This window comes from Chiloscyllium punctatum, chromosome 29, assembly GCF_047496795.1.
Source record: "Chiloscyllium punctatum isolate Juve2018m chromosome 29, sChiPun1.3, whole genome shotgun sequence".
Taxonomy (NCBI): domain Eukaryota; kingdom Metazoa; phylum Chordata; class Chondrichthyes; order Orectolobiformes; family Hemiscylliidae; genus Chiloscyllium; species Chiloscyllium punctatum.
This window is the reverse complement of record NC_092767.1, coordinates 68,095,626-68,122,490: the sequence shown is the minus strand read 5'-3', so window position 1 is coordinate 68,122,490 and position 26,865 is coordinate 68,095,626. Positions and strand designations below refer to the sequence as shown.

At 41.8% G+C, this 26,865-nt stretch overlaps 1 protein-coding gene across 1 annotated transcript in view; it reads right to left on the bottom strand.

The window, feature by feature from the left end:
• Positions 1-308: 308 nt before the first annotated feature.
• LOC140454512 (transforming growth factor beta-3 proprotein-like) overlaps positions 309-26,865 on the bottom strand; it is a 47,003-nt gene continuing 20,446 nt past the window's right edge. Inside the window, exons 3-7 of the mRNA XM_072549314.1 lie at positions 17,419-17,533; positions 13,551-13,634; positions 12,701-12,839; positions 11,418-11,574; positions 309-7,807 (exon numbers count right to left, since the gene is read on the bottom strand). Of these exons, the coding sequence (XP_072405415.1) occupies positions 7,649-7,807; positions 11,418-11,574; positions 12,701-12,839; positions 13,551-13,634; positions 17,419-17,533 (654 nt within the window). The 3' untranslated portion in view covers positions 309-7,648. The remainder of the gene's footprint in view (positions 7,808-11,417; positions 11,575-12,700; positions 12,840-13,550; positions 13,635-17,418; positions 17,534-26,865) is intronic.

Genomic DNA, 26,865 nt, shown 5'->3' with positions numbered 1-26,865 from the left:
CCCATGTAAGCTGATTAGGCTCTTATTTAACTCCTACATTACAGTCCCCCTGCTTGTTCGGAGTGTGCAAGAAAAGTGTGACAAGTTTACATGCGTAGTTACTGTTATAAATATTGATATAAAAATTTATAAGGAAAGAAAACTGATAGGATGTATATGCAGAATGAAGTGGTGGATATTTCATCGCAAGCTTAGACAGAGCCTTGAAGAAGTCTCAGGTAAAGTATCTGTAAAAGTTTTACTTGCAGAAAGTCAGTACGTTGAGTGTAGGAGACACGCATGGTGTTTGGAAAATAAAGACAGGTATCTGGAGGCATTAGTAAAATTCTTTATTCACTATTTACATTGTGGTTCTATACATTGCAAACATTCAAAACACAGAGGGCAATACCATTGACATGAGACGACAGGAACTTTGATAATACTGAACCAATGCACAACTTGAGGGATCAAAGATTGGTTACACTGAGTATCTAAACAAACCAGTGACTGTGTTGGGTTAGTCATGAAACACCAATGTGTATTCTTGGAAAATAAAAATCAAAAGTCAGGGTGTACATTTTTGCAAAGAAACCACTGCATCTTAGATCAAATGGGGATGGGTGGGGACACTGTTTTTAAAGTCTATAAACCTTCAGTAATCATCTATGCTATATGAATACAAACACAAATCATTTTAATTTGGGGATGCAGATGAAAAAAGGCAGCTCACATCTGGGGTGTGGTTTATGTATGAGCAAATACAGTAGATCAGCCTCTTTCTGTGCAGTCACTGGCTGTCTGGACCCCATGAGAAAGCCACACACACACACACACAGACACACACACACCCCAAACAAATGTACAGCATTATAAAAGTTTTCAGAATTTCCTCATTTCAAAAATATTACTACATGTCAAACCCTTAGTGCAATTCTAAAAGAATCGAAATTTTGGCTAGGTCAGAGACCTAATGAGGAATATTCCCTCTGATTCACCCAGCACGGTCAGATTAAAGAAGGGACGTTTGCTTTTTTGTTGTTGGCTCTTTTACCCTCCTCTGCCCCCCAACACCAACACCAACACCAACAACCACGTTCCCTTGCCCAATAAGCTGTGCACATTGAGCCTTGAGCCTGACAATGTGTCCCAACTGCTCATTGGCTTTTATGACCAACTGAAATTGCCTCTTTGCCACTACAGCAGCTTGGGAAACACTGCCAGACCGAACGTCTGAAGAAGCACTTCCGCAAGACAATCGAAAATTTGACTCTCATCCTATTCTCTGTTTACAATATCATGCCAAGACATTTTGGCACAAAAACTGAAGCATTCAATTTGGCATTGGATGATTATTTGGATAGAAATAGTGTGCAAGGGGGGAAAAAAGCAGTGGATTAGCTCTAGGTAGTGATGCTTGTTTAATGAGCAGCTGCATGGCTTCTTTCTGCACTGTAACAATTCTGTAATTCTGAAAAATGTTCACAGCTCTCAATACTTGGATCAAAGTTTGAACTCATTAAACAGTGAGGAAAAAGAAGAGTTGGATGGGCTCTGAGCTCAACTAAGTCATCAACACTGACTTTCTTATCACAGCCCCAAGACCAACCCAACCTCCCATGTTGGGATTTGAACCTTAAAAATGATGCCTTAGATTTCAGAATTCTATAACTAAAAATGACTTTAACATTGAGAACACACCTTGGGTACAATGCTGCTGTCCCATACATTCTAGAAAGGGGCCACATCAGAAATCCTCTTCATGGACCTTTTAAAAAATAATTTCTGACCAACCTGTTCAGTGACATTATTATAGAGCTCTATACATCCAGACCTCCTGGCTCAGAGGGAGGGACACAACTGTTGTGCCACAAGATACCAATATGAGCTTTCTTTTCCCTCAAACATCTCTTAGTTCACAGCTACACTCAATATTGTTTCCACATCGAGTTCCTGTCTCAGTAATCATATCAATTGGAACAACCTATAAATGGAATCAAAGTAGTAAAGAAACCTCAAGAGATAAAATCCAGCTTGATGTATTGTGTCCACTGATTTTCTCGCTTATGGTCTTTCCGGGGTTCATGTTGTGGATGGTAGAAGAATTTCCATTTAAATTGAGTCTGCAAGGATCACTGAACTTCTCAAACCATTTTACAGCCACTGAGGTATGGTTTAGTAGATAACTGTTGAGATATAGGACATGAGGCAGCTAATTTGTGCACAGCAAGCTCCCATGAACAGCAATGGGGGAATGATCGGATACTCCATTATGATGTTACTCAAGGAATGGAGTCATAGAATAGATATTAGCCAGGACATTGGGGAGAGCTGAAATATCCAACCAAGCATGCAGGCAGATGCAGCTTCAATAAACTGAAAGACGGTACCTGGGACAGCGCTGTGCTCCGTCAGTACTGCACTGGAGAATCAGCATTAATTTGTAAACTGAAGCGCGACTTGAAACCAGAGATTTGTGACTTGGGGGCAAGGTTGCTACCAACCGAACCACAGCTCACACATCCTACTGAAAATATTGAGATTTCTGGTTGTGTTGTCAAATAATGAGACTGTCAAGAAAGTTTGTTATGACCCATTATTATAAAAAGGAGGATTCCATTATATCTACCCAATTACTGTTCATTTGCAGTGAAAGCAGCACTACATCATGGGTATTCAGATAGTGGATATGTGCAGTTCCTGCCTGTATAACACCAGCCCTCTTTTTAAAGATATTTACCAAGGGTGTCAGAGATTTTGTTTCAATAAGATTCAAATATAAAAGTAAGGTTATGCCTGTTTGCTGGGTATTATAATTGAGCTTGCAGTTATCTGGGACAGTTTTTCACACCCCTGAAATGATCTGTCTACATCAGAACAAACCCACACCTTCTCCAACAGGGCAGACAGCTGGCAAGGTAAACAACACTATACTACCTTTAAAATGAAACACTTTACCACCTTCCTCCACACACAAACAGATGCTGTGTACTGGTGGAGGTTTTGTGCTAGGTTTCCTAAAGCAGGGGAAAGAATGGCTTAGTGATAAGGTTATAACACGACTAATCCTGAGGTTCAGACAATTGTTTGTGGGTCTTGAGTTCATAACCAGCAGGTGAATTTGAATGAAACCTGATCTCAGGTTAAAATATTGCCAATTGTTGGAGTGAGGAGAGACATCTGGTTCATTTAGGGAGATTAGATAAGGAAATCTCTAATTTTTACCTGGTCTGGTCTATATATGACTCCAGATCTACAGAAATCTAGGTGATTCTTAACTGCACTCCGAAATGGCCTTTGCAAAGCACTCAGTTCAGAAGCAATAGGGGTGGGCTACAAATGCTGACATTGCCAGTCAGTGATGGCTGTGAAAGATCAAATTTGGAAAAAGGTAACAAGTTGACATCAGTCATGGCCCTGAGCTATGCATAGTCTGAGACACCAAACCATAGATCATTAAACACTTGTCATTAATAGTTCTGTGCTGTCCTTGTCCTGGTAAACCACATTCCAGCTATTGATTACTTGCTAGAGATACTAATTATAAATAATCTAACAATCCAAGGAAGACTAGGTAGCAATAGACTGACCCCACTTTTGAATCTTTGATGTTATATCTGGCGTTTAGCTTGTTTAGGTTGCCGATAAATAGTTGACATTCTGCCTTGAAATGAAAGTGCATCTGCAGGGCAATTGTCCTTCAGTTACTGGAAGTGTCACCTGGGTTCTGTATATGGTCACAATGGTCTCTGAAACTTGACTGACCAGGGCCTCCTTTCGCATTTTAGCAGGCCTTGACCCTTGCGTTTGATGCTTTTCACTTTGGTATCTTTGAGATCCCATAACAATAACAAACTACATTTATATAGCACTTCTTAAGCACAGTAAAACTGTCCTGAGGTATTTCACTGAAGCATTAATAGAGAACCTTGGAGAACAACAACAAAATAGCATAGTGATGATATCTTCGTATCTTCGGAGCAAGTAATCCAGAGGTCTTGCTAATGATCTGTAGACGTTAGTTCAAATCCCACTGTAGCATCTACTGGAATTTAAATTCAATTTTTAAAAAAGTTCTGGAATTAAAAACTGCCCTCAATAATGGTGGCCATGGCAAGTATAATTAATTGTTATTAAAACCCACCTAGTTCACCAATGCCAGTTAGGGAAGGAAATCTGCCATCCTTACCCGGTCTGGTCTACATATGACTCAGTGGCTGACTCTTTACCCTCCTCAAAGGGTAATTGGAGATGGGCAATGAATCTTGGCCTTACAGGGATGCTCACATCCCATGAATGAATTTGCATTAAAAACAACTGATTCCAAGTCAGAGGGGACAGACTAGGCAGAGTTACCAAAGGCTTGGTCAAAGAGGTAGGTTTTAAGAAATGTTGGGAGAAATGTGTTCCAGAATCTAAGATGAAGGTACAGCCTCACTGGTGGACAGAAGAAAATCAGAGATGTGCAAGAGGCTTAACTTGGAGCAACATCAAGATTTAGGAATGTTCTACAGACCTTGGGAGGGCCCAGGCCTTGGAGGGTTATATACTTGGAAAATCACCAAATAATGCGATTTTACTCTTACAGTCACTTCTGAGTTCAAACAGCCAACTCTTGACCAAACCAAACGCATGGGACATGGTGCCAAACAGGAACGAGCAGCTGCATGTTGGATGGACAAATAAAATGGGGGCAATGTGGTACTTTCAATATACTTTGGCAATTCAAACTTCTGTCCTCTTGGTGAGATCTTGGTAACAGTAGCAACTGAGCTAATTCAGTAGCAACACAAAGTAATGTTGGGTTACACACTGTTAAAGTCATCACATTCTCTTACAACACCTACACTTGGTTAGATTGAATGGTGTGGGAATGGGCGGGGATGAGAGTCAAAGTAATTAAATCCTTTACGTATCTCCACTAATGGGGATAAACAGAGGCATGTTACTAAAGGATTGCCGGTGGTTAGGGCGAAGTTCTACAACTGCATCATTCAATTATTTAACTCAAGAAGACAAGAAAAAGGAGCAGAAGCCCATTCAGCCCTTCAAGTTTGCTCTAACATTCAATCAGATTATTGCAGATCAACTCTACTTTCCTGTGTACAACTTCATAAACTGGGTCTCTCTTGTCAATCAACAATCTGTCTAACCCTGCGCTGAACATATTCAATGACCCAGTCTCTACTGAGGTCTGGGGAAGAGAATTCCAAAAGTGAATGAACTACATGGAGAAAAAGAATTCACCTCATTCCTCCTTGAACACTGGACATGACATATGTCATCGGTTCCAATGACTTCAGACCTCAACACACACCAAATACAAAGCCATTTGCCAAATGCCAACCCTCTGATGCCCGGAGCTTCCAGGATGTGATTATGAATCTCCAGGACACTGTTGTTTGCAAATCTGGAGAAAAATCCTTGATACATCAGGAAGATGGTGGGGTTTTTTTTTGTCATTGTCTTGGCACGTTTCACCTTACCAGATATAAAAATATTGAAAACATGGGAAATAGCTGTTTGGCTGACCGTCAGGTTTCATCCAAATGGCTGAGTCTTTTTTGCTTTCTGATTGGCCTTTCTGCCATGAGGATGGATGTGTTGGACCACCAATGGCTGAAGCCTGGGAGCAAGGGCAAGTCATGTGTGAAACCTCCAGGACTAACATTAATCATTGTTGGCAACCCAAAAAGCTATTCGCCAATGAGTTCATTTTCACTGATCAAATTAATGTCTTTTTTCTGGATTATCTATTTGCCTGTCTAAAGTCCCTGATGCTTCTCATATGTCCTTGGAAGGCTCTTGCCCTCTGGTTTCTCACTTTTGACCATACAGCAGAAACTCGAGATCTTCAGATTCTTTACCCTTGTTGCTGCTGCCCAGTGATGGGAGATAAATCCAGAACCTTCCATTTGCAGCTGGTTCTGAGTGACAGTGAGAAATTCATAGTACAAAAAATAGTGAAATGGTGATGTAAGGTAACATCACTCGACCACTAATCCAGAGGCTGAGACCAGTGCTGGGGCATGGGAACAAATTTCCACTAAAACATTAAATTCATTTCATAAAATCTGGAATTGAAAGCTAATCATCAGTAATGTCAACCATGAAATCATTGTTTGTTGTAAACACCTGTCAGGTTCACTAAGGTCCTTTAGGGAAGGAAATCTGCCACCCTTACCTAATCTGGGCCCAGATTCAGTTAGAATGATTTATATCCTTCCTTAAAGCGCATTAATGAAACCAATGGGTTTTTTTTAAAACAACAATTGACAGTAGTTTTACAATCACTGATGCTGAGACTAGCATTCAATTCCAGTTTTATCGATTGAATTTAAATGTCACCACTTGCAGTGGTGGGATTTGAAATGATGTCCCCAAATAGTTAACCTGGGCTGGCTGGTTACTAACCCAGTATCAGTGCCATCATCTCCCCGCAAAGTTCAAACATTGAAACAATCATTTTAAGATGCCCCTACATATTGTCACATGAAGGACATGAAGTTGCATGGATAAGTGGTGGAGATGGAGGACAACTTGTTGAGGGTGTTGTCCGTGCACCAACTTAATCTTCTCAATGTTCAATTCTATCAGAACATCCAAGAATAAGAATAATGGAGGAAAGTTAATCATGAGCAAATTCCATCCTTCAACCCAAGAAATACTGTATAAAAAGGAGAACTGATGCACAATTTCATCAAGAAACACAATTAGTTTTAGAAAAACACATACGCTTATTTGGCAGCATGTATTTCTTGAGTCAACATGCCAGACTGAGGCCTTTATCCTGTTTGCAGCCTAAGACCCAGAAATAAATACTCAGAATAGATGGTGTTAACCAGGAGTTTGATTTTCGATCTTCCTGAATAGGCCCATCCTCAAGTCCTTGTTGTCTTGATGAAATCCACTTTTGGTATGTTTTGAAATGGCTTCACAGTCCTCTTCAAGTTAATGTTGGTAGTATTTAGTCTGTCATGGTGTAACCATCTTTTCTCCTGTTGTTATTTTTGTTTTTTGAATCTCTTCTCCTGTCAGGCTAAGGCCTAAGGCCCAACCTTGAGGCAACAAACTCATCAAAATGCTGCCCAGGGGAGAATTATAAAGTTCATGTAATGACCCTCTGCCTTTTAATCAGCTGCCTAAAGTTTTTGAACCAGTTTGGGAGGCAGCTGAATTATTTTTTTTAAAATGTAAAAGCACAATGAGACACTTCTATTGTGAAGACACTTCTATTATCGGCCCAGGATTCAATGCTGCGTTCAAGGTCAAGAGATCAGGGCCTAGTGTAGAAGGTGGCAATCAATTGAACTACATGGAGCAGATTCTGGGACAAACCAGATTGAAAAGACCCCTAGATTTATAAATTATCAGAACACCGGTCATTTAAAAATATAAAAACACTGAAATGCAGTCTCCAACTTAGCTGGAGCTGGAATTCTGGAGCCTGGAACGATGTAGACATGAGTCAGATTGTCCAGTGTGGTCTGGCAGGAATTAGTGGACAACATTCTGAATAGAAAAAGACAAACAGAAAGCCTCTATTTTCACACATTAGACATGTGCTGAATATGTTCGTGCAGATGTAATCCACCTGGAGGCTTATGAGTTGGTTCGACTTTGGCTCTAGATTTTGCTGGCACTGGACCCTCTTTGCTCGGCTGGACCTTCAACTGCACTTGCATGACTTCACAACCATGTTGGAGAGTTTCTCCACTTTGGGCTGACGACCCACATAGTAGAGAATAGGCAGAGGTTCCAGGACGTGGGGGACACAGCAAGGAGATGCGGAGCCTCCAGGGTTGTGCAGGTTGTACAGAGCCAAGACCTGTAAAAGAAGGGGGAGGGAGAGAGAGAGAGAGAGAGAGAGAGAGAGAGAGAGAGAAGAGAGAGAGAGATGGGAACCTCATTAATTTTTTATATGCATAAGCACATGGGCCAGCATTGGCAATGACACTGCCAGGACCGAGTGGCCTCCAACATGCTGCACCTGAATGGCCTTCATTTGTCCTGCAATGACTGTATGTAGGGAAGATGTTTCCAATAGTGGAGAGATTACAAATAGCAGCTATGAACGTCAATAGTAAATTCAATTGGGAATTCAGGAGAAAATCCATCAGGCAAAAAGTGATGAGAATGTGGTGAAGAAATATTGATGCATTTATGGGGACAGTGGAGAGACAAGGGGCGAAAGGAGTAGACTGGTGGAAAGTATATGTGGGTATAAACAGCAGAATGGACCAGATTGGCTGAATTGCCTGTTTCCTTGTAACTCTGTCAAAAACAAATGCAGTTTACCTATCACATAGTTAACAAGCTGCTATGGCTGTAAGAGCACTGTGTGAAATACTTTTGGGCAGTGTCAATCCTGATCTTGGTTCTCAACTTTGTAAACAGTCTTGTATTTAACTCAGTGCTATCCTTGTCCTCGGGGTGTTTGATGAGGACAGTGTAGAGGGTACTTTACTCTGTATCTATCCCCACGCTGTCCATCTCCTGGGTGTGTTTATGGGGACATTGCAAAGAAAGGTTTAGCTTCAATTTAAAACAACAGGGGATGTTTACTCTGTATTTAATCATGCGCTGTACTTGTCATAGAGTTATGCAACACGGAAACAGACCCTTCAATTCAACTCATCGATGCCGACCAAATATTCTAAACTGATCTAGTCCCATTTGCCAGCATTTGGCCTCTATCCCTCCAAATCCTTCCTTTCATGTACCCATCTAAATGTTGTAATTGTATCCAATTCCACCACCTCCTCTGTCAACTCATTCAATACATGCACCATCCCACTGCGTGAAAAAGTTCCCTTTTAAATCTTTCCCCTCTCACCTTAAACTTACGCACTCTACTTCTGGACTCCCCTACCCTTAGAAAAAGACTTTGGCTATCCCCTATCCATGCCCCTCATGATTTTATAAACTTCCAGGCAGTCACCTCTCACCCTCTGACCCGCCAGGGAAAGAAGCCCTAGTCAATTCAGCCTCTTCCTCTTGGTCAAACCCTCTAATCCTGGAAACACCTTGTAAATCTTTTCTGAACCCTTTCAAGTTTAACATCTTTCCTATCCTTGGCGCGTTTGATGGGCCAGTGCAGAGAGAGCTTTACTTTCGGTTTAAGTATCCAACCCCAAACTGTTCCTGTCCTGACAGTGATGAGACAGTGTACAGAGACCTTTACTCTGTATCCACCCTTGTGTTTTCCCTATCCTGGAAGTGTTTGATGGCAAAAGTGTACAGGGTTCTTCACTCTGTATTTAACCTCTTGCTGTACCTGTTCTGGGAGTTGGGCATAATTTTTAAATTTAGAATTAAGCAATTAATCAGGAAGCATTTCATTACACACAGTAATGAGAAGCTGGAACCCTGTCCCTCCAAAATCTGGGGACAACTGAAACTTTAAAGACTGATCCCAATAAATGTCTGTCAGATTGGGGAGTACCTAGCAACAGGGAGCCAATAAGATAAAGGGAGTGACAGTGCAAATGAGCAATGATTTCAGTGAACAGAGTAACATGTTGGAGTGTCTAAATGGCATTCTTCAGTTTCTGTGCAGCAGGCTATCCAAGCTGGTGCCTGGCAACAGAAAGAAGCTCCTGACCAGCTGGAAAACCCCAGCTCCATCAGAAACAGAAGGCAGTTTGGTTCAAACAGACTACGCTAGGGAAAGTCAAATACAATAATGATAGTCAAAGAAATTCCTAGGGATTTCAGTGTGGGGAAAGCCCCCTGTATATCTGCAGTATAAAGTTGGTGCACTTGTTAAATTTAGACATATCCAGGCCAAAATGCTGACAGATTAATGTCAAGGTTACAAAGATCAATCTGTCATTACCTTTTTCAAATTTCACTTGAATCATTGCTAACAATTAGCTCTCAGTTTCGACTCCTATCATTCTGTTTCAAAGCCACATAAAAGCTACATGCACGGTAGATTTGTGCAACTCATGGTCGCAATACTCCTTTCAATACAAATAAAAATGTCTCTATGTGTTTCTGTGCCAGTGTGTTCATGACTCTCTGTAAGGGTGTGCGCGCATGTGTTTTTAACTACATAGTTCAAGATATTAAAGATAACAGGATAATTTGGGAAAATGTTTTGGATTAAAGTAGCCAAGAATAGCAGAGCAGACTTGATGGGCCAAGTGGACTTATCCTGCTCCTATTTTTGATGTTTCAATGTATCAGTGTAGATGTGTGCCTCTGTTCCCGTGTATATGCGCATCTCTACTAGTGCATCCTTTTATTGTGGACAAGTGGCTCTGTGCCAGTGTGTACAGATTTCTGTGTGCCCATCCATCACATTGAAGGAATATAAACCACCCAGCATCATTCTGCATTGAAACAAACCTCTTCTCTCCCCCGAGAAAGCCATAATTAAAAAAGGGGTTTCAAACCCAAATCTTTATCGAAAATAAAGTATTCAGCAGCTTAAGCTTTTTGAGTAGCATAATTTTGAATGCTCAGAATGGAAATTAATCAATAGGGAATTTCCATTCGCCACAGGCCTTCCCTTTCAGATGCCTGACTGCTCAGTGTCTAACCCCTAGTCAGCTCGAATCAGCCTTCATTATTTTATCTACAGGTTTCAGGATGAGCCCATCCTTCCTGTTCACAGCAGTGGCTGTTTGTAGAAGCCAATTTATAGCCTACTGTTGCAGGCTGAAGATGTCATATTGTCAATCATAAAATGCTGGACATCAGTTAAATATCATACCATTACCCATTTCACTCTTCTCACTATCTGCAGAAGGCACAAGAGTTTGGAATGGGTGCAGAGGAGGCATGAGGATTAATTCCCAAATTTAAAATTGCCAGCTGGACCCATAGACTTGGACCTGACACCAAGCGATTTCATTGAGACTTGTAAGATAATGATAAGAAAACATTGTGTGGGTATGGATAACTTTTTCAACTTAATAGGTTGGAAGGAATCAGTGTCACATTTCGAAGTTGTGGAAGGGCAGAACCGTGTGAGTATCTTAAGTGGATGTTCAAAAAAATATGTGGAAATAAATGAGTTCCATAAAATCACCTGGATCCAACTAGAATGTTGTTCTGTGCTGTGACGGTGGGGGAGCGTGTGGCGGAGTGAAGGTGACGGTGGGGGAGTGTGTGGAGCACTGTGTGTGATAGTGGAGAAGTCTGCGGGGGAGCGAGCATGATGTTGAGGGAGTGTGTGGGGGAGTGAGTATGACGGTGGGGGAGTGTTTGTCAAAACAGTGTTAAGGGAATGTGTACCGAAACTGCTGCTATTAATTACACTAAAGGCAGAACAAAACTGATGTAGTGAGCTGTTGTACGTGTGAATTTTGTAGGTTCTCGTAGCCAAGAATAGCAGAGTAGAATTGATGGGCAAAATGGAACATCCTGCTCCTATTTTTGATGTTCCAGTGTATCAGTGTAAATGTGTTTGAGATTCTCCTGATACTTACAGTGCTGTACTGGGTGTCTGAGCTCCATATGTATGGACAGGGTCCCATGCAGAAGTTTGCGTAGTAGCCTTTAGGCTCATGGATCCACTTCCAGTTGAGATCCTTTCGGAAATCAATATACATGCGCCGTACACAGCAGTTCTTCTCCTCAGCAGACCTATGATGGTGCATATTATAGAGGGTTTTAGCAAAATGCTTCTCTCAGTTCATCCTCTAGATCAACTGCATGGTCTGAGAATGATAGACTCTTCAATCTTGTCCTCACCCAAAAACCTCACCTCCTGCCTGTCTCTGAAACTTCCGCCAACCCAACAATCCACCAAGATTGCTGCACTCTGCCATTGCTGACCCTTTGTGCATTATCAATTTTCATTGCTTCAGAGATGTGATGGTGCAGTAGTAGTAATGTTACTGGACTAGTAGTGCAGAACCCTAAGAAATATGGTTCAAATCCTGTCATGACAGATGATGAATTTGAACTCAATAAAATTCTGTATTGAAAAGCAGGTCTAATAGTGACAATGTAGCTACTATTGTTTGTTATAGAAGTCCACCCGGTTCACTAATGCCCTTTAGGGAAGGAAATCTGCTGTCCTTACGTGTCTGTCCCAGTTTGGCACTACATGTGACTTTAGACCCTCAGCAATGTGTTTGACTCTTGATTTTCCCCTTAACAATGAACGCTGGACTTCCATGAATTGAATTTAAAAATTCTTTGGTGGCCTGGAGCCTAAACTTGGGATTCTTTCAGACCTTTGCGCCTGCTTTCTTTCTCTGTCCAATTCGAAATTCTAGCCACTTATACTAATTTCTCCACATGTAGGACAAGGTTTAATATAATCCAATCATAATGCAATGAAGTACCTTGGGGAGTTTGTACTCCACCAAAGAAGCTATGTTAATTCAAATTATTGTTGTAGTACTTACCAGTTGGCTCCCCTACAACACAAGTGCCAACTGTGGTCCTCAGGTTGGGGCTGAGATCAGCTAATTCTGGGATCTGGAACTTTGTTTAGGAGGAGGAGGGGGCTGTATGATCAACAGCAGTTTTCAAACATAAGACTTTTTTAATGGGGGGTAAGGGTCTCGAGGGATAGAAAAACACATCAGGCATAATCCAGTTCACTCTCAGAATGGGTTTGAGGGGCTGACTGGCCTCCTCCAACTCCAGAACTAGCAGAGTCTAGGGACTGGAGCCGTGGCCTGCTGCCTGGATTGAATTGAACGCACCATCACCACCAGGAGGTGGCCACTATTGTTCGGACAGTTAAAGGGACACCTACGCGAAGCAGTAGTCTGTGTCAAGGTCCCGTTTTCTTCTACTGTGAGTGTCAGCCCTGGTCGAAGGGGTGGACATGATGAGGATGTGTGCCATCTTCCGGTTCCGCCTTGCCAGGGCCTGCAAGTCCCCCCTTGGTGACTCTGTCAAACAAAAGAAAGTAAGTGATGGAATCCTCCTGAGAGATCACACATCCTGCCCTATCCCTATCCCAATTTCCATTCCCATTCCCCAATCTTGTTCCCTTCCCATGCTCTTTCTACATCCCTGATTCCATTCCCAATTCCAATCCTATCCCCATACCCGTTCCCCCTCTCATTTCCATCCCTATTCTTATTCCCCATTTCAATTTGTGTGATTTAACCACTTCTTGGAATTCCCAATGCTCTGCCCCATTCACCCCCAACCCAATAATTAATGCACCAACATCAAGCACGTATGGACTTAAATCAAAAATCAATTCTGCATCAAGCCTTAGTTTTAAAAATTAAATATTTTTCAAAAATATTGACAACTTGTATAATAGGTAACTGGAAATGAGCTACAGAAGAGTCTATTCAGAGGTGTTTATATATAACCAGGAGTGAGTTACAGACTAGAGTCTAATCAAGGATTTGATGACTTTATATAAATTGTAACAAATACCTGGGAGTGTGTTACAGACTTGAATCTAATCGCTCAGTTTAGATTTTTTATGGAATAACAGATACCCAGGAATGAGTTACAGACAGAAAGCTAATTGAAGGGTTCAGGTTGCTAGTCTCTATGAGGAGCAAAGTAACAGTTTATTGAAAAAGTAAAATGATCTACATTATCTGGGACAAAGCTACATTACAATTGGATGGTCTTATTACCGTAGAATTTCAGTTGAAGGCTTTTCCTCAGGTTGGAAGACTCACAGGAGCAGTGGACGCTGATCTTCAATCTTTGGTCAGTCTCTGCAAGGAAAGACAGGGTGAGGGAGGAGGCTGTTGTTCGCTGTGTAGAGAAAGTCAAATTCATTGGATAAAAGATTTTATTTTGGGTCACAATGTACACTTAACGAAAATTATTACAGTACAGCCAACATCGTAAACCAATTGAGGTGTTTTGCAATCAATCCCGTTACAATTCCACACTAGTATTCAGTTCCATGTGTAACTTCTCACATACTGAAGCACTCTGCACTCATATTAGGCAAGAACTGGATCACATTAGTCAGTAATGTTTGTAGCACAGAATTGACCATTTCCAACAAGAGATATTGTATCCGTTGTCCCTTGCCATTACTGAATTCCCTACTGTCAACATCCTGGAGTTCATCAGAAATGTACAGACTTTATTGGGTGATCAAAGATAGCCCAGTACCACAGATGAAACAACTTTCTGCATTCAATTCTGGTCTCCCTTCTATAGGAAAGGTGCTGTTAGAAAAGATTTACAAGGATGTTGCTGGATTGGAGGGTTTGAACTATAGGTAAAGGCTGAATAGATTGGGACATTTTCCCTGAAGTGTTGGAGATTGAGAGGTGACCTTATAGAGGTTTACAAAGGGGCATGAATAAGGTGAATAGCCAAGGTCTTTTTCTCAGGGTAAGGGAGTCCAGAACTAAAGGGCATAGGTTTAAGGTGAGAAGGGAAAGATTTAAAAGGGACCTGAGGGGCAACTTTCTCACCCAATGATGCATGTATGGAATGAGCTCCCAGGGGAGATGGTGGAGGTGGATACAATTGCAACAGTTAGAAGGCGTCTGGATGGATAAATGAATCAGAAGGGTTTAGAGGGATATGGGCCAAATACTGGCAAATGGGACTGGATCAGGTTAGGATATGTGGTTGGCATGGATGAGTATGGACCAAATGGTCTGTTAACATGCTGTACGACTATGAAAAAGACATGGTGCCCTCAATCAAACTCCAGCATTAACCCCAAACTATCGGTGAATAATAAAGAGCACTTGTATTGTATAGTGCTGTTTCTAACCTCAGGAAATGGAGATTGCATATGAATTGCATTCACTTTTGTAATCCAGAAAATGCAGTAGCTAATGTGCACAAAGCAAGCTCCCACAAACAGCAGTGAAATTATATTCAGAAAATCTGTTGCTGGGATAAATATTGACCAGGATATCAGAGGATTCTCCCCCCTTCTTTCTCATTGATAACTGCCCACAGGATCTTTTAGATGCAGATCTGATTTAAGGGCAAATAGGGTCTCACTTGAAAGTTGGAATCTGTGACAGTGCAGCACTCCCTCAATACTGCACTGCAGTGGGGGCTGTCATTCAACTCTAATCCGATAATCCGCTCCTGTGCGCCTTTCACATTTGATATGTGGAAATTCTTGAATCTACAGAAGGACAAATGGTTGATGTGTGGGTTCAGAATATTTATATTTAAAGTATTATGAACATTCTTTCATCACACAGTCTGCAGCTGTACTCAGCAGATGGAAACTTTTAGTTCAAATGACAGGGTTTCTAACATTCTATGGGAAGCAGAAATCCTAGGGATTAAAACAAGAATTAGTTAGCATTATTGATCCACACAAACCACAGAACATATTAACTCAAAGAGAGATTCACACACTAAATGTGAGTATGGCACTTGGATTTGAAGACGCCTGACTCCTAAGCCAATATCCTCATCTGCGCTTGGGAGTGAACATAAGACAGAATAAATAAGAACAAAAAGCCATGCTGCCCCTCGAGTTCATTCCCCCAATCAATGTGATTGTAGTTAATCTTCTATTTCGATACCATTTTTCTGCACTCTCCCATATTCTTAGCTATTTTTAATATCTAGAAATCTATTGATCTTTGTCTTGAACATATTCCATGATGGAGCCTCCACAGCTCTTTGGGGTGCAGAATTTGAAAGATTCCAGATCCTCAAAATGAAGAAATTCCTCCTCAGCTCAATCCTAAATGGCCTATTCCTTTTTTTGGGGGGACTGTCCCCTCTGATTCTAGCCACCCAGCCTAGAGGGAAACACTCTTCCTGCATCTATCTTGTAAATCTCTGAAAGAATCTTATTTGAGAATGAGATCATTTCTCATTCATCTCAACTCCAGAGAATACTGGCCCAGTCTATTTAGTCTTCCCTCATCAGACAATAGCTTCATCCCATAATGACTTTGTTGAACCTTCATGAAGGTGCTGTGGAATACATGGATCATTAAGCATGGTGTCATTGCCCCTCAGTGGCATCTCTTTGCAGCCGGTCCCTCACTCCTGGAACCATTCTGGTAAATCCTTTCTGAACATGGTCTAATTCCTTCACATTCTGTCTAAAGTGCAGGGCTCAGAAGTCTTCATCAGATGTTGAAGACCAAACCTGGCCCTTTTTAAAAATTTTAAAACTCATTCTTCAGATGCAAAAAACACATTTATTTATCTTCTCCGATTCCTCAGTGTCCCATCTCCTTCAAATGGCTACAATAACAAACCAACACACCATGAATTTTATTGTTACCTGTGTTTTATACAAAATTATATCTAAATCATTAATCTGATTTCAAATGAACTGCTACACCAGTGACATAACTAATATATCACTATATCCTGTTCATGACTACCACAGAGGAGAAAGTGAGGACTGCAGATACTGGAGATCAGAGTCAAGAGTGTGTTGCTGGGAAAGCACTCGGGACCCTGCAACCACACAGGATAAATGTGAATTTCACTAGCTTCCTCATTTCTCCTTTGCCCACATTATCCCAGTCCCAAGCCTCCAACTCGGCACTGCCCTCCAGACCTGTCCATCACCTCGCCCCCCCCGACCTATCACCTTCTCCCTCACATTCATCCACCTATCGCTTTCTCAGCTACCTTCCTTTCAACCCCACACCGCCCCCCCCTCAGCCCCAGCCCACAAGCCTCATTCCTGATGAAAGGCTTATGCCCGAAATGTTGATTCTCCCGCACCTTGGATGCTGCCTGACCCACTGTACTTTCCCAGCAACAAACTCTCGACATTGACTACCACAGATTAAAGCCAGCTCTACATAATTAAATGCCCAATTTCAGCACAAGCTCTCTCTAGACTGTCTCATCGAACACTTCCACAGCAGAGACAGGGTTGAAAATAGATTAAAGCTCCCTCTACACTGTCCCCATCAAACATACCTACACAGGTACAGCAGATACAGTTAGATACAGAGTAAACCTCCATACACACATTCCCAAACACTCCCAGGACCTGGACAGCACGGACTTATTTACAGTGCAAAGCTCTCTCTTTTCTGCTCTAATCATTTCTACTGATTCCCCTATCTCACAGGCACACCCCACACTGAATTTAATGTTACAACGTGCTATGCTGGTCTTTCTTACTCTAGGGGAGAGGTTGGCTTGTTGTCAATTTGTAGCTAAGTACTGGTGATCTATGATAGTGACGCATTGAAACTCTCCAAACCCATTTCATGCTGGATCCACAAGATTAATAACCTTTTCTGCACTGAAACCTGGTGACCACTCTCTTTAAGGAAAAAAAATCATAACATCAACTAGAAGCGGATTCTTCCTGCAAAGCATTTAGGAGCCTAGCCAGTGTAGCAGGTCAACTATGTGCAAAATAGCTACAGGTCCTACTTGATAACAGTGACTAACCCTAAAATAATTACTGCATTTGTTAACAAGTGTTTCAGCATATGCGGAGGTCATGAAATGCACAGTATGAACACAATGCTCCCTCTTTTATTCTCTCTCTGGAAACTGGAGTTCATCTCTGTCTCCCCTTACCTTTATTCAACAGCCACTTTTTCACTGTCTCTGTCACATCAAATGAGATCCACTCTTCTTCCCCCTTGGTTTTCAGGAGGCGGTTGTCTAGATATGTGTTGGTATGTGAATCAACCTGAGTTAAACAGTATGGAAAAATCAAGAATAGTCTTGTCTGTAGCTTAAAGGCCATAGAACCCCTTCATCACCCATCCATTAGACAATGGGAGTTGGTGGCACAATGGTAATGTCACAGTCTAGTTCATCAGAGGTACATAGGTTCACATTCCGCCAGAGGAGAATTTAACTTAAATTACTTACTAATTATAATTAATACAGATCTGGAATATAAAGTTAAACTCAGTAATAGTGCTATGAAGCCACAGCCGATTGTTATAAAAACTCACCTGGTTCATTAATGTCCTCCAGGGAGGGAAATCTGCCATCTTTACCCAGTCTGGCCTACATATGACTCCAGATCCACAGTGATGTGGTTGATTTTTAACTACCCCCTGAAATGGCTGAGCATGCCAATCAATTCAAGCACAATTAGGGATAGGAAACAAATGCTGGCCTTGCCAGTGACATTCACATTCCCATGAGCAAATGTTTGAAATTGATTTCTGAACAGATCTGAATAAGATTTGTCATCTACAAGATGCAGTACAGCAACTCACCAAGATTCATCTGACAACACCTTTCAAACCTGCCACTTCTACCCTGGTATAACGACAGGGCACCAAATACATGGGAACATCACCACCACAAGTTCAGTAAATAAACAGTAAATGCTGGTGGCAGCCAGTCTTATGATAAATAAAAAAAAATTGGGACCCCTTTTCCATTGTAAAGGAATGATCTGATAGAGTTCCTTAAAATCATGAAGAGGTGGGCATAGAAAACCTGCTTTTACTCATGGGAGAAGTTGTCTGAAGTGAAGGGGCCATGAAAGATAATAATAACGAATAAACTCAGGAAAACAGTCATTCTCAGAAAGTAGTCAGATATGGGTCTCCTTATCATAACGAGATGAATATCAAAACAACATGTAAAGGAAGCTTGCTATGTACACAAGGGAAAAAGGAAGAAAAGGTTTTACACATATATAAGAATATGTAATAATTAAAGTGGCTCGAGCATTGAAGCATAAAGTATAGAACTAGTATAGAACAGATGGTCCAAATGAATTTTGAGCATTAAATCATACTGGTTTGTTTCTATTTAATAACACCCTGGTGTTTTCACTACAGGGATGCAAAGATGATATTTATGGCAAAAACACAGCTATTTAAAGATTAGGGGTCTTCCATTTAAAACAGAGGTGAGGACGATTTTTTCTCTTAATAGGTCTTGAGTCTTTGCAACTCACTTCCTCAAAAGGTGGTGGAAGCAGAGTCCTTGAATGTTTTTAAGGCAGAAGTGGATAGATTCTCATTAAGCAATGGGGTAGATGGGTATCAGGGATAGATTGGAACATGGAGTCACCAAATCAGTCATGACCTTATCGAATGGAAGAGCAACCCTGAGGGGCTGAGTGGCCTACCTCTTACTTCCTATGTTTGTAATTCAGTAGTCCTGGTTCGCTGTTGGTCACAAGCTCCCAAAACTGATATAAACAGAGAAACCACTCTGAGTTATCAACCTGTCCCAATCCCAAAGAAAGATCTTGAGTTTCAATTAGCATAAACAACTCAGCAGTCATCAAAATAACTTCACACCCAACTATCGAGATCTATGACTCAAGGTATGCAAACTCTATCCATAAGTCAACATCACTTAGAGAAAGAAAGATCTTAAACTTCTGTAGAGCTGTTCACAATCTCAGAATGTCCAAAGACCTTTGCAGCCAATTAAGTAATTCAGAAATGTTGTCACTGCATTCAATTTGCATGCAGCAAGCTTTACAAGCAATAGCCTGATCACAACTAGGTTATCTTTTTTTATTGATGCTGGTCGAGAGTTAATTATTGGTAAGAACTTCCATAAGTATCTTGCGGTCTTTTTTATCTGCTGAGGTGTAACCTCAGTCTAACATAACAGCTGAAAGATAATTCCAAACAGTATGACATGCAGTGGCTCAGTGGGTAGCATTCCTGCTTCTGAGTCTGAACAAATCCCACTTCAGAACTAGAACAAACACATCCAGGTTAATGCTGCACGGCTGAGGTGTCAGCTTTTGGAAGGGCTCTAAAACCAATGCTCCACCTGTCTCCTTGTGTGGATGTCCAAGATCCCATGATACTATTGCAAAGAGCATCAAGGGAGTAATTCTCAGGTGTCCCCTCAATCATCAGATCACTATCACATTGCTGACTGTGGGAGCTTACTGTGTGAAAACTGGCTGCTGTATTTCCAACATTATAATGGGATGGCACAGTGGCTCAGTGGTTAGCACTGTTGCCTCACAGCACCAGGGGCCTGGGTTCGATTCCTGCCTCGGGTGACTGTCTGTGTGGAGTTTGCATGTTCTCCCCGTGTCTGCATGGGTTTCTTCCGGGTGCTCTGGTTTCCTCCCACAGTCCAAAGATGTGCAGGTCAGGTGAATTGGTCATGCCAAATTGCCCATGGTGTTAGGTGCATTAGTCAGAGGGAAATGGGTCTGGGTGGGTTAGTCTTCGGAAGGTTGGTGTGGACTTGTTGGGCCGAAGGGCCTGTTTTCACACTGTAGGAAATCTAATCTAATGGCAACTATGCTTCAAAGTAGTTGCAAAGTGCTTTGATATGTCTAGTGGTCATGTATGTAGCTATACAAATGCAAATTTTTCTTTTCAATTACGCTGGAATGTCCAGTTAGATGATATGCTCATGTCTTTGAGGCAGGACCTGACTCATTGACCTGTGACTGAGAGGTGACAGTGTTGTCCTCAGTGTCACAGCCTGGGATGACAAATTCCTCCATCCATTCCCTCTCTGAAACCCCATCCAACTGTGCCTCAAATGCTCCCACACAGTCACTCCCAATTCCTGCCCTGGAAAGTTATCCTGCAATTCTGTCTGTAAAGGTCTCTGGACTACCCTTCTTTCTTGGGTTAATAGATAACATCTGGGCTGAGACATTCCACCGTAATGCGAAGTGTGTGCAATCACTGTCACAGGTTCAGTCTATCAGGTGAGGCATTAAACCAGAGCCCTATGGACTTCTTGGATAGCAGTAGAACCCATGGAGCTCTTGAAAGAAATATAAATTCTGGGCAATTATCCATCAAAGACCATCACCAAAATGAATATACGCTCACAAGCCTTTGCTTTCTAATTTCCTCAACCTTAACTCATGGTTCTGAGTCTTCCCTGTACTTAGATTCTAAATGCAAAAACTTAACAGCAGAATGACTGACTCACAACCCTCTGTGATGTTAATGCTGGTGGGTTACACCATCGCATGACATACAGAGGGATGTTACAAAGGAAATGCCACAAATATGTGCTGCAGTGCTGAGCGCGCCTCTCCAGGTCATTTACAGTAACAAGACTAAATGTGCACCAGCTTCCTTTGTGGTTGCACAGAATGAGAAATGCCACTTCTATTTTGTTCAAACTCATACTCACAGTATTATGCTTGATGCATTTGGAACTGGTTAAGGATGATGAAGTTATCAGCAGTTGCAATGCTGAGTGAAGAATTCTTGCAATTGTGGTTGCTTTCGACAGTTTCCCCACCTTATTTTAATAATATTTGCTATCAGTAGATTTAAAAAGACTTCCAATGTCATGGATTTTTTGCATATGGGGTTTTTACCCAACAATTTCTGGACGTACTCATTAGGGCCCAGAAGGAGGAAATTTGGCTCACAGAGACCATCTTAAATGACTTCCTTTGGAGCTGTAATTACTTAAGTAAATATATTCTAATACTTAGACATCCGTGGTTTCTAATTTCATCCAGGGAAGGGCATTTAAGAGTAACAGCCAAGTTGGGTAGATGAGTTACGATACATATCAGGCATGATCTAATTGAATGATGGAATAAGCTTCAGAGGATGAATGGCCACTGACAATGTTTTATGTTTTCATGGCAACTGCTGGGGTTGCACAATACTGGAGAGTTCTGTAAAGCAGTGTCAAGATTCAAAGATCCATTTCCAGATCCTGGGTGCCCTTTGAATGCTCGCAGCAGTCTATATTCCAGTGAATGCAATCTTTCACTCAGCAAACAAAATGCTAAAAAGGAAATGACATAGCTGCCTTTTAAATAGATTTTGCAGATTGCAATGTGGACTACAGTAAACGGGGTTCATGACTGAAACTGCAGCAATCTTTCCTGATTAGGGCTTATTTAGTCTTAGAGATCGACAGCATAGAAAAAGGCCCTTCACCCCTTCAAATCTGTGCTGGTCAAAAAAGAACCACCTAATATTCTATTCCAATTTTCCAGCTATAGGTTTATAGCCTTGTATGCTTTGGCATTGCAAGGGCACATTTAAATACTTAAGTGTTAGGAGGCTTTCTACCTGTACCGCCGTTACAGGCAGTGAACTTCACATACCCACCACACTCTGGATGAAACCATTTTCCTCACATCCCCTCTAAGTCTCCTGCTATAGCCCTGGTCATTGATCCCTCCACCAAGGGAAAAGTTTCTTGCTGTCTACTCTGTCTATGCACTTCATAATTTTATACATCTCAAATCATGCACCTCCTCAATCTCCCCTACTCTAAGAAAAACAGCCCCAGTTTGTCCAAACTTTCTTCATAACTGAAACTCTCCAACCCAGGAACATTCTGGTAGTTCTCCTCTGCACCCTCTCCAGCGCAATTACATCCTTCATACAATATGGATTCCAGGACTGCAGACAATACTCTAGCTGTAGCATGTTCAACATTTTATATGCAGTACTTCCAGCATAACCTTCCTGTTCTTAAACTCTATGTCTCAGGTAGTAAAGACAAGTTTCCCATATGCTTTCTTAATCATTTACTCTAGCTAAATACAGTAAATGCAGGACAGCAATACAAATTCTGGGGGTTGGAGCAATTCTAGCCACTTTGACAGGAAAATGATCTCTATTCTGATCAAGAATTGCACTGTGATTCTGTGCGGCAAACTTCCTGCACATCGCTTCTCACCCACTTCTCCTGCCCATTCATCTACAGGCAATCCCCGTGTGGCGAATGGGTTCCATTTCTAGGTCTGCTCGCAAGTCAAGTTTACACAAGTTGGAACACAATACAAAATGGTATAAAATAGCCATTCATGCATTTGAGGAAATGTTCACATGTTGGATCTTTATAATTAATTAATATACCCTTGTAAGGGATCAAGTTCATAAGTATGTGCATTCTGAAGTCGGGTGTTCGTAAATCAGGGACTGCTTGTAAATGTTCTCAATTCTGATAACTTCACACCCTAGGCACAAAGTACAGAATGAGCTGCCATTTTCTCCCGGATAAAAAGTGGATGAAATTATTTATGATCAAAAATGTGTTTGAAATTTTCTGTTTCATGATTCAAGGCTAATATTTTAGGAATGAAGCTGGGACTAATAATGGGGATGATTTATTCCCGTAATATTTATGTCTGTGCCGAACGAAATGTGGTGTCGGACTGAAGTCTTTCCAAATCTTCTACAATTCTAAGGACCTGCATCTAGATCTGATGCAAACACTCAAGATCATTGTAATCATCCACATCGAACCATTGCCTGCAATGGGAGTAGATTCGCCAACTTTAAGTACATTTAAGTCGTCACTGGACAAGCATATGGACCTACATGGAATAGTGTAAATTAGATGGGCTTCATGAAGGGCTTTTGCCCGAAACGTCGATTTCGCTGCTCGTTGGATGCTGCCTAAACTGCTGTGCTCTTTCAGCACCACTAATCCAGTATTCAGATTGGTATGACAGGTCAGCGCAACAGAGGGCCGAAGGGCCTGTACTGCGCTGTAATGTTCTATGTTCTATGTACCACTAACCAACATTTACACAAGGACTGCAGCAGTTCATGAAGGCAGCTCACCACCATCTTTTCAAGGGTAATAAATGCTAGCCCAATCAGCGATACCACAACTGCATATAAATATTTTTAAAATGATCTAGTTGAATGGCGGAGCAGGGTCAAGGGGATAAGTGCCCATTCCTATGTTCCAAGTAGTAGACAGAAAGTTAAGACCATTGACAAAAGCATTGGAGAAGAAATGAGGAGAAATGTTTTGCTAGAGCGGATTGCTGTGATCCAGATTACAGATCTGAGAGAGTGATGTACAAGGACTTTCAACATAACTTTCAAAAGGGAATTGGATAAATGCATGAAAAAGTGGGAAAATAATTTCCAGGCTTTATGAGGGGATTGGTACAAATTGGATAACTTTCTCAAAAGGGCTGGCACAGACACAACAAATGTCTTTTGTGATGCATTAAATCCATGAATGAAAACAGCTTGCGTTGTTCCCAGCTGGGATCCAGCTAACTTTGTATGGGCCAAGTGATTAAACCTGGAATCTCCCTCCTGGATTGACATTTGCAGTTTGTAAGCCCAGTCTGTTCCAAGATGGAATGCTTGCCAACAGCTTCTGTGCAAAGCTTCTCCATATCAACAGAAGCTCGACTGAAGTCAAGAGGGATTGTAGAGGACACACTGATGGTTCTGGGATTGCTGACAGCGCATGGAACACATTCTAACAAGACGTGCTGTGTAGGTTATAAATAGAACTTGGGCGCGGAGCCTCCCCACCTAAGGGTTGGAGATGGCTAAGACTAGGGCTTGTGTCTGCCAGTTATCCTGTATATATTGGAGGCACAGTGGATGAGTGTTTTGTATGGACACACTGGGTCTTGGACTTTGAAATTTGCTTCAAAAGTCCTTTCATTTGGTGATCTCATTAAGAACTCCCCCCATCCATCCCCTCCAATCCTGAGTAAATATTGCAGCCTGTCACCTCCGCACCATGGGCACCAGATATTTGCAATATTGTGATGTGCACCATCATCACATGCAAGGAATGGCACAGGTCAATTCTGATGGTGGGTCTGCCAATTTTCCTCCTCACTATAACCCTCAAACATCCCACGACATAGTCCTGTAGCTGCAGTTCAGCAGGTAGCATCTGTAATGGGAGCCAGAATGTCATGACCTGAGCACAAAACCTGAGTCAGGCATAGTCAGCACTGCGCTGTTGGAGGCCTGTCTTTCAGATATGCTATTGAATCAACACAAAGTTGGCCATCTGAAGTGGGCATAAAGAAAAATCCTGTGACGGTACTCTGAGGGTGACCAGGGAAGGCCTCTCAAGGGTCATGGCTTCATCCAACATCAAAAGCAAAATTGGTGATCTAGTCATTACCACAATGCTGATTGTGGGATCTTGCTATGACCAAATCACATGTCATGTCATGACAACAGGGGATATGCATCAAAAGTATTTAGTTGGCCACAAACGTGCTTTTGAATATCATGAAGAGCTCTGTTAACGGGCTCCTGTCCTCTCAATTAGGACTATATTCATTTCCTCTGGGGGAGGAAGGGGATTCATAGAAACCTACAAAATCCTAACAGGACTAGACAGGTAAAGGCAGGAAGGATGTTTCCGATGACTGGGGAGTCCAGAACCAGGGTCGTAGTCTGAGGTTATGGAGTAAGCCATTTCGGACTGAAATGAGGAGAAATTCCTTCATCCAGAGAGTGGGGAGCCTGTGGAATTCTCTGCCACAGAAAGTAGTTGATGCCAAACATTGAATATTTTTAAGAATGAGTTAAGTATATTTCTTACAGCTAAAGGGTTCAAAGGTTACTGGGAGAAAACAGGAACAGGATACTGAGTTGTATGATTAGCCATAATCATATATAACGGTTGAGCAGGCTCAAAGGGCCACTGGCTCCAATTGCTCCCAATACTATGTTTCTGTGTTTAAATGAACACGTTTCCTCCACGGTGGCTTCTTCAGCATCTGCACTTTCCCAGCAGAGAAAAACTGAACTTCCAAATGACCCAATGGGCAAACAATGCATTTGAAGCTGAGTCTCAGAGATCAAAAGGCAACAGCCGCTCCTGCTGTTTAAGATACCTGGTACAGAAAAGGTCACAGAGCCTATGGGCCTGTCCCTGATCTTGATACTGTTTGGTTTCATTCCCTTTGAAACCAAATTTCAATGTAACCACGAACAAGTTGGCCTCATTGCTTGCTTATGAGATTCTAATCACAGGGCCCGTTGCTGGAAACTGAAGCAGCCACAGGTACAAAGTGCACTGACAAAGGTAGAGAGCAAATACCATGAGCATTCAATCCTCTGCCAGCTTTGGGAAGACTGGATAAAACCCCATGCCCCATGTAGAAACAGGCCAATCTGTAAGCCCTTATTAAAGGTAAAGCGGTTGATGTGGTGTATGTGGATGTCAGTCAGGGGTTTGATAAGGTTCCCCAGAGTAGGCTATTGCACAAAATATGGAGGCATGGGATTGAGGGTGATTTAACTGATTCAGATATTAGCCAGCTGAAAGAAGGTGGTGATTGATGGGAAATATTCATCCTGGAGTTCAGTTACTAGTGGGGTACTACAAGGATCTGTTTTGGGTCCACTGCTGTTGTCATTTATATAAGTGACATGGATGAGAGCATAGAAGAATGGGTTAGTAAATTTGCAGATGATACTAAGGTCGGTGAAGTTGTGGATAGTGCTGAAGGATGTCGCAGGTTACAGAGGTTCATAGATAAGCTGCAGAAGTGAGCTGAGATATAGCAAACGGAGTTTAATGTGGCAAAGTGTGAAGTGATTCACTTTGGAAGGAGCAACAGGAAGAAAGAGCACTGGGCTAGTGGTAAGATTCTTGGCACTGTAGATGAACAGAGACATCTCGGTGTCCAGGTACATAGATCCTTGAAAGTTGCCACTCAGGTTGATAGGTTGTTAAGAAAGCATACGGTGAGTTAGCTTTTATTGGTAGAGGAAATGAGTTTCAAAGTGTGAGATCATGCTGCAGCTATACAAAACTCTGGTGCAGCCACATTTGGAGTATTGTGTACAGTTCTGGTCACTGCATGATAGGAAGAATGTGGAAGCTTTGGAAAGGGTTCAGAGGAGATTTACGAGGGTGTTGCCTGGTATGGAGGGAAGGTAAAAACAATAACTGCAGATGCTGGAAACCAAATACTGGATTAGTGGTGTTGGAAGAGCACATCAGTTCAGGCAGCATCCAACGAGCAGCGAAATCGATGTTTCGGGCAAAAGCCCTTCATCAGGAGGGCTTTTGCCCGAAACGTCGATTTCGCTGCTCGTTGGATGCTGCCTGAACTGCTGTGCTCTTCCAGCACCACTAATCTGGTATGGAGGGAAGTCTTACGAGGAAAGGCTGAGGGAATTGTGATTGTTTTCATTAGAGAGAAGAAGGTTGAGAGGTGACTTAATTGAGAAATATAAGATAATCAGAGGGTTAGATAGGTTGAACAGTGGTGATGGCTAGCACGAAGGGACATAGCTTTAAATTGAGGGGTGATAGATATTGGACACATGTCAGAGGTAGTTTCTTTACTCAGAG